Genomic DNA, 8,455 nt, shown 5'->3' with positions numbered 1-8,455 from the left:
TACGATTACAGCCTCTCTTTTAAGGTCTGTACAGAAAGTTTTAGAATTAATATTGCTGGGAGTACAAGCATCTCAAAAAGTGTCTCATGGTGCCCAAATAATGCTTCACTCCCTAATTCATAATTCTCAGTATCTCAAAATTCACCCCCCCCCACCCCCCACCCCCCCAATATCCCCATCAAAATCAAAAGAGGAGGGAAAAAGACTCTTATTCTTCCAAGCAGCAAGGGTGGGTGGGTTGCTCTGGGCTGCATGGCTGTTCAGAACCAAAGGCTGTTTATGCCTCATATCCTTCTATATTAAGCAGCAAGCAGGATTTGGTTAGGTCTTCTGAAAGAACTGGACCATAGCAATGTGTGGAGCAATCCAGGCCCCTCTAGGGTCAGCCTGTTCAGTGCTGGGTGACCCCATATCTTGCAGCAGAGGTGTCCCGGGCAGGTGGGAAGTGAAAAGACGCCTTTTCAGCAGCAGTCCATCAGCTGGTCCACGCCTTGCCGTGCCTGTGATGGGTTTCCCCACTGTCACCCCTTTCCCTGTTGGACGCTGTGACCTCCCTCTCACCAGCAGGCTGCCCCTTGTGTGCGCGCCCCCGCCGCACGCTCGCTGGGGGGCGCCATAGCGCGGCTTGCCCCTCAGGTGCTTCGCGCGCGCTCGCTGGGGGGCGCCATAGCTCGCGGGGCGGGGCGGGGCGGGGCGGGCACTCGGCGCTGGCGGCCGGGCTGGGCTGGTGCCCCGTGGCGGGGTCGCGCCTCCCCGCCGGGCGGGGACGACGCAGTCGGCAGGGGCGACCCCACGGAGCGGGGGGCTCCGTGCTCGCACCATGCATCCCGCTGCTCCCTCCCTCCCCGCTGCCCGGCGGTCGGGCTCCCTGCCGCGGCTGCTGCTCTCGTCTGCCGCGCGGACGCTGCTGTGGCTCGGTCCCGTCTACCTGGCGGGGTACCTGGGGCTGAGCGGCAGCTGGGTGCTGCTGGGGCTGGCGCTGTGGCTCTGCTGGGGACACAACCGGCGGTGGAAGCGCGACCGGCTGGCTGCCGCCTTCGCGCTGCTGGAGGATGAGCAGGAGGCGGTGTGCCGGGGCTTGGCCGCCAGGCACCTGCCCGCCTGGGTGAGTGGGGACTCAAGCGGCGAGAGCCCCGGCAGCGGGCACGCTGTGAGGTGTGCGGCGGGAGGCTCCGGGCTGCGCAGCCGGAGCAGTATGGGGAGCGGGGTGCCCCGTAGCGAGCAGCCGAAGGGCAAAGAACAGAGGTAGCAGCGATGCCTTGGACCGAGCGGTAACGTCTCTGATTTTGAGGTCTTGATCAGTAAAGTGAATGCTAAACTGGAAGTTGTTTTAGTCGAGGAGATGCGCATGTTGCTGTAACCATGCTTATAGAAGAGACTGCTGTATCTCTGGAGAAATCTTGTTTCAAATATCTACTGTTGCATTGCAGGTATTTTGGTGTAGACGTTACTTACTTTAGACCTTCTCATCCAGAAGTTTTTTTCCCCTTCTCTTTAGTGTCATTGGAAGAACATAAAAATCAATAAACATAGTATTCTCTGCCTCCAGAAACAATATTTAGAGCCATCTCTTGATTGTATGGAGAGCCAACTCCTGTTTGTTCTTCACGTATTTTCCTAGCTACTCTAGGTTTTAAAATGAAGAAACTCAAAAAAATAGCTGCAGGTTTTATTCTATGTCTTTGGTTATTTGTTGTGTAGCCTTGGTTTGATAATGGAAAAGAATGAGGATTTTTTTTTTCCTCCTTCATAGTCATTTGCTTAGCATTTAAAACATGTCAGGGACTGGTAGGGAAATGCCTTTCTTGTAAGAAAGAATATCAAAGAGCTCTATTTGTAAGGAGTGTTGCATGGAGACATTTATAGTCAGCAAACTGTTTTATATAGCCTACAGCACTTGGCTTTTCTTAATAGTGTGGGAAACGAAAGCAGTTGGCACTTCTGAGAAGTGAGGCCAGGGTCTCCTAGCAGAGCTGGTGCAGCTCCCTGCATATGTTCCTTCCCGCTGGGCACAGAAGCCTGTGTCTGAATGAAGTTTCTGCTTGTTTGTATTGACAGAGCATTTAACATAACCCTGAGCATTAACGAGTGTGGTGGTGTCAGTTCTTGCCCTGATCCTGTAAGAACAGTGTTGTATTTTATCCTCAAGTGGCCTGAATCCTGCTAATGAGAAACTGAGTTTCTTAGTGTTGAAAAATCAGCGTCACCCCCCACAACACTCTCTCTCTCTCTCCCTCCAGAGTTCTTGGGTTTTGTGGCTGAAAGTGTCAGGCTTTGCTAGTGTGTGGGCTGGTGGTCGATGGAAAGGATCATTGACTCAGCATTCAGGAGGCAGCGCCATGAGCACTGTGTCTCCCAGGAAGGATTTTGACAAACAGAGACTCCAGCGGAGCCTGTTCCGATGATCAGGGTCTGGAGCACCTGAAACGTGCATAGAGGTTGATAGAGCCTGGGCTGTTCAGCACCCTTCAGGAGAAGGGAAGGCTTAAGGGGGATCTCAGCGCTGTCTCCAACGGCCTAGCACATACTCGTAGAGGTGGTGCGGTCAGACTGTCTTCAGAGGCCTCGCTCCTGACTTGTGAATCCTTGGAGTTGGCTGCTGGAAGACAGGATGTAGGACCTATGGGTAAAGGGGCTGCAACTGTGTGCTTTTAGTCTTAGCATTTGTCCATATTGCCACTTCTCTTCCTTTTCTATGGTGGTAACTTTTATTCTCCATCAGTGGTGTTTGCTTCCACACCACATTTGTGCTTGATAGTCTTTTAAACTCCTCAGTTTTAGATTTTTCTTCTATCCCCTTCTTTGATTTGATCATCTGCTTCTACCCTGTGCCTGTCTTGGGGGCTGAGTCTCACCTCCTGTGTGTTCAGTTTATTCTCTGTGGTGTCATCTTTTTTTGTCTTTAATTTTTGCCTTTCAGTGTTCATGAACCTTCAATTGAAACAGCTCTAAAAATGTCCCTTGTGTTCTTCTCTCCTGACATGCAGAGGTGGGAGTAGGAATGCAATTCAGGCTCAGGGAAGCAAGGGCTGGATGTGCAGTGTTGTAATCCTAGAAAAGCTTCTGGAGTTGTGAAGCAATGGCAGTGTCTTAGGGGACTGGTAAATAGTTGTCTGCTCATGTGTCCTGTGGTAAAATGAGGAGGGTCCATCCAGTGAAGAACTAAGAGCAATCACTGATTGCACTGCTTGGTTAAAAACCGTTCTCCCTTAGAGCAGCGCAGTGAGTGGCTCCTTCAGATGTGACTCGGGTTCTGCTCAGTCCTGGTATCGGCTGTTAGGAGATGCATTCATATTGCAGCCTTTCCTTCAGAGGGGGCGCAGGGAGGGTTTCCCTCATCGACTCAACCATCTGTTTCAGGGAGCTTGCACAGTTCTTTTGCAGCACCGGTTTCTTGGCTGAAACCAGCCAGTAAGTTTGGAATAGAGGCGTTCCTATGCTAGACATCTTACGTGGGCAGGCTGTGCTTCCTCAGGAGACCAGGCTGAAAATCTGCTCACGTTGAGCAGAGCCAGGTCTGTGACTTGGAGAGGTGACTTCAGCCTGTGCTGCCTTTAGCAGGACTTCTGTAAAACCAGTCAGTGCCTGGCACAGAGGTAGCTGGGCTTCTACCTTCATTCTGGCTCCTTCATTCTGGTGATGGTGATTTGTCTTGTGTTGCTCTTGCAGCTTTTAGCAGGTTGCAGGTGAGAATGTCCGAGCATGCTGGATTTCTTCCTGATGTTAAACTCCTTTTACCAGGATGAATTGATATTACTGGGTACAGAGCAGTCCTTTTAAAACTTTGCCAGTTAATTCCTCCTTTGACCAAAAGGTTTCTTTATACTTTTGTTTTTGCCCCTGCACAGGGAGCTAAAAACCCTGTATGTGTGTCCCCAAAAAACCTAACAAAACAAAACCCCAACCAACCCAAAACCCCCAAACAAAACCCCAAGCAAACACATACACACACCCCCATGGATAGATTCCTGTGTTGAAGAGAATGTCACTGTTGTGTCAGACATGGGTTTTGCTGTTGCTATAATTGTTGGTGTGCCCTGCTTCAGGGCAAGGTGGAGCCATGTAGAAACTTACACATTTTCTTTACTTGATGGTAATTGGCCCTTACCTGATGGTTTTGATCTTCAAAGCTCTTTTCAAATGCTAAGTAATTTTTGCATCATTCCAAAAATATTGGCAAGAAGTAGTCTTGCTTTTGTAAGTGGGGAAAACTGATTTTGATAGTGTGACTTGCCCAAGGCTTCAGGATTAAGTCTTCTTCTGGGATAGTGTTAACTTAGGCAGCTCTTTGTGGCTGGTTCTGGGCTTAATAGGAAGTGTTCTGAGCTTCTCTTACCTGTGCTGTATTGATGACAAACTTGAGGACAAGACCTTGCTGCTAGCTCTCACCAGTAACAAGGGTCAGAAGTGAGTCTGAAGTCCAGAGCATGTGGTTAAAATACAGAACTGTACATGGTTTGTTTGGGTTATTTTTTTTTTTTTTTTTTTTTTTTTTTTTTTTTTGGGGGGGGGGGGGGGGGGGGGGGGGATGTCCCAAAACATACAGTAAGTTCTTGGAGTAAACTGTTGGGATAAGAACAGAGCTTGGTAGTGTCACTGAGCCAAACTAGAGCAGAACTCTCATTCTACTAGTGGGACATGCATGTAATAAGAATACCCTGTGGGTGAGAAAGGCTTTGCTCAGAGCTTATGTCTTACTAGACAGTGGATAATACAGATGTAACACCTGGATACCAAGCTCTGCTTCTTCTGCAGAACTGCTCAGCTGACCTTTGGTATTGGGAACCCATGGATATGTGGGAACCCATGGATATGTGGTGGTGTTTCATAATAGGCAGAAAGCTGGTTTTCACCAGAAACCTGTAGTTGGCCGATTTGTGGTGTTTGCCTCTGTGAGAGCCCTGTTGTGTTAGCCAAGGAGCTCCTGGTGGTCTTTGGTACCACAGAGCTACAGCAACGCTATTCCTTCCATCTGTCAAAGGAAACTGAGGCATAGGGTGCCTGGGTAGGAGCTGTGTTGCAAACACATGCATGAGGCAGTGTCAGGTGGGATGGAAGTGTACCACAAATGGCTGCTAATCCTATCACAGCAATCTGAGGTGTGACACAGGGATATGTGATTCATCGTGGTTGCTTTTGGAGTTTGCCGTGGGCTGTCTGGTTTGACCAGTGTCTGTGTCCCAAATAGTGAATTCAATTTTGCTTTTTCTCAAGGTGGATCTAGCTGCTGCCTCCTTCTCACAGTTTTTGCCTGTTTCCTGATGCTTCTGAGTGCAGTTCCAGGTCTCTTAAGCCACTAGTTTGCTTCTTGGTTGCCTCTTGCAGTGGCATCTCTAGCAGCTTTGGCTTTAGTGAATAATCCCAGCCATCTTTTGTGGCTTATGTTGTGCTACATTTCTCCCCTTAACTCTGGTGGATCTCACATGTGGGCTGTGACTTTCTCACTGGGATGTGGTGAGAAAGTCATAGCTTAACTGTTGCCCTGAGTCCTGGTCTATCCTTCCTTCTGGGTCACATCTCTCTCCTTGCTGCAAGGTCTTTCGAAGGACAGCTTGCGGTGCAACTTCTGTAACTTCTCTACCCTTCCTGTGACTGATTCAGAGCTGTGGTACGAATACTGTGGAACACTGGCACTTGGCAGTTATGTAGGAGCTGGGGACCAGCTGCCTTCAGGCTACCCAGGATTTATGTGTCCTGGCAGAGGACTGTTTGGTGAAAGATGAAAGGCTGGCAGGTGAAGTGGAGGTCCCCAATTAGCAAAATATGCCTTACTGTAAAATGTCAGCAGTGTTTTTTCAATATTGATCCCTCCTGGTGCTGTATTCTCACTTTATCATACAAATAGAGCTGGGTAGGCTGACATTTCCTTGCGTTGTCTTATTTAATGGAAAAGTTGCTATTTAGAGCATCAAAATAAATTGCTTGTAAAGAATATGGTAATATCATTTTTTAATGCAATAATTGAAGATAATTTGAAGCATTATTTGAGCAGGGGAAATGGGCTCTGAAGTCATACATGAAACTGGAATAAAAGGCAATCTACTGTTCATTCCATCTGAACATCTCTGAGCACCTGTCTGAAAGCTGCAGAGTTAAACAGCAAGCCTTTGACTGAAGAGTGTAATTCACAGTTCTTGTGCAAGGCAGTAATGTGTTGTCCTACCCAAAGACTATTATCAAGCTAGATGATAGTTGAAGGAGTCTCTTTGTATTTGGGTGCTCTTGTGGAGCTGAGCAGAGCTTGAAAGTCCCCTGCTGTGCTGTCCTTCCCTTCTGCAATAACCTGGTACCAGCTCATAGCACTGGCTGAAAATACCACATCCATGACTTTAATGTGCGATTGTAGTAAGGTGATTGTGGCTCTTCACTCAGCAGCTTCTTGATGAGGTTTGAGAGATCAGTTAGTTACTTGTGAGTGGCCTGATATCTGACTGTCCTGATGGTAATTAAACAAGTCATCACTTCAGGGAACTTGGAGGATTTTGTAATGGGCCCATACGCTTCCTGTTGGCATTCAATGCATCCCACTTGAAAACATGATGCATAAGTGACTACTTCATTTTAATCTGTCCTTAGCCTCTTTAAAAGCTCTGAGATGTGAAAACACTGGAGTGTTACACATGATAGTGTATGCTAATAGGCTTGAGCTCTTACAGTGCTGCTTCTGCCTGAAGCCATTGCCACTAAGTTAATATTGGTGGGGAAATGCTGCCACAACCAATAAACTGAGTTCCCCAAGCAGGTTCTTATTTTCCAAAGCACAGTGTCCTGGTTGAGGTGAGCCAGTACAGGAAACAGGACCCGCACAGCTCATGATCTTGAAGGGAAGCAGGTTCTTATGGCTTCCCAAGGCATGATCAAGAGAAGGATGAGAAATCTAATGATGCTGCATGCCATGAACAGGATATGATACTTGCTTTAATTATATAAACGTGCCCAGAGGCATGCTGGTGTATCAGTGCACGTGTGTTCTTTTGTCTTTTACTGTTTTTCGAGGTAGTAAATTATGAAATGTATGTATGAATGAGAGCAGAGGGATCTCGACTTACTCTGAAGCTTGTTCAGGCTCTGTGGTATGCTTTGCATGTGTTGGAGTATGCAGAAACAGATAGCATGTGGCATTCACTGTTTTGTTTTGCTTTTTTCTTTGCATCCAGGTTCACTTCCCTGATGTTGAACGAGTGGAGTGGCTGAACAAGGTGAGGAGCCGTCTGCTCTGAGCTGCATCATAGCACAAACTGTGTGGGCCACGTCTGAGAAAGTTATCAAGTCACTAGAGTGCAGCTCAGTCATATGAGTGTCTGTACTTAAGTCTTGTGGCCAACTCTATACTAGAGTTGCCACTGAGGTTTTGGTGAGAGCCAAATGTGTGCCTGGTTGGTGATATGGGTTTGATGAATTTGACCACAACACTTCATTCTGAGATTAAAAAAATAAAAGCAAGTAAGAGTGTGTGTGTATGTATGTATACCTGTCTGTATGCGTATGTGTGGCGGTATTATTATTTTAGCAAAAACAGTTGCATTTCCTCTTAACCAGAGAGGTCCCCAGTGAGGTCTGAGGCAGGCTCTCCTATAAGCAGATTTAGTCCGGCTCTGACTGGAACTGGACTCTGGAATTCAAAGCAAAACGGTTGAATTTGCAAATTAACACCCAGTAACTATCCTGGTTTTCTTTTTAGCAAACTTTCCTCTTCATGAAAAGCTCATTTCCGCTCCTTTTTAAATAAACCTGACCCCAGGGAACTTTGTGACACTTTAGAGCAATTATGAACTATTGTGCTTTAGCAACTTTAACCCTGGGCTTTGCCGGCTCAGCCCTTGAGGTTAGAAGCAGTCAATAGACTATAGTCTATATAATAGTCTATAGTGTCGAAAACTCACCCTTCAGTTCCTAAAACAAATTCCTTTGCTGAGGAGTTGAGATGGATCCTTCCATAAGGATGACTTAACTGCACAAATGTGACTTGGTAAAAGAACAGACGTTAATAGCCAGGTGTTCTGTAACGTTTGTGTCTGTTTCTCAACAAAAGATACCATATACAAAGAATTCTCAGACTGTTTCCCCTTTTGCTATTCTTTAGGTCCTTGTACAGGCTTGGCCGTACTTTGGGACAATCCTGGAAAAGACATTTAAAGAAATTGTTGAACCAAAAATCAGAGCAAAGAATGTACACCTGAAAACATGCACCTTTACCAAGATCCACTTTGGCGAGAAGGTAGTGTAAATCCTTTGCAGCATTGGCAGGTCAGTCTTTTCTGAAAAGCTTGGATGCAAGGGGTGTCTGATGTTAAGCTCTTTAATAGCCCGAAATGTTTAATAAAATGGTATTGGTACAACACTGCTGCCTCCTTTGTTCCCTCCTCATGTTGACTTGAGCATCTTCACCATGAAGGAAGAAATGTATAGGAGACACACACATTCAGTCCCACCAGCTGTCAGTATCATGGGACTG

At 47.0% G+C, this 8,455-nt stretch overlaps 1 protein-coding gene across 4 annotated transcripts in view; it reads left to right on the top strand.

Moving 5' to 3' along the window:
* The first annotated feature begins 778 nt into the window (after window positions 1-778).
* Window positions 779-8,455, top strand: part of ESYT3 (extended synaptotagmin 3) — a 32,805-nt gene continuing 25,128 nt past the window's right edge. For all 4 annotated transcript variants that reach the window (XM_057430067.1, XM_057430068.1, XM_057430066.1 and 1 more), the window contains exons 1-3: window positions 779-1,105; window positions 7,158-7,199; window positions 8,084-8,218. In XM_057430067.1, coding sequence (XP_057286050.1) covers window positions 821-1,105; window positions 7,158-7,199; window positions 8,084-8,218 — 462 coding nt within the window. In that variant the 5' untranslated portion in view covers window positions 779-820. The remainder of the gene's footprint in view (window positions 1,106-7,157; window positions 7,200-8,083; window positions 8,219-8,455) is intronic.

The sequence above is a fragment of the Pezoporus wallicus genome, unplaced genomic scaffold, assembly GCF_028554395.1.
Source record: "Pezoporus wallicus isolate ANWC-B61680 ecotype Strahan unplaced genomic scaffold, APGP_CSIRO_Pwel_v1 contig_5261, whole genome shotgun sequence".
In the NCBI taxonomy this organism is placed as follows: Eukaryota; Metazoa; Chordata; class Aves; order Psittaciformes; family Psittacidae; genus Pezoporus; species Pezoporus wallicus.
The sequence above is the reverse complement of the archived record's forward strand: the minus strand, read 5'-3'. Positions and strand labels throughout refer to the sequence as shown.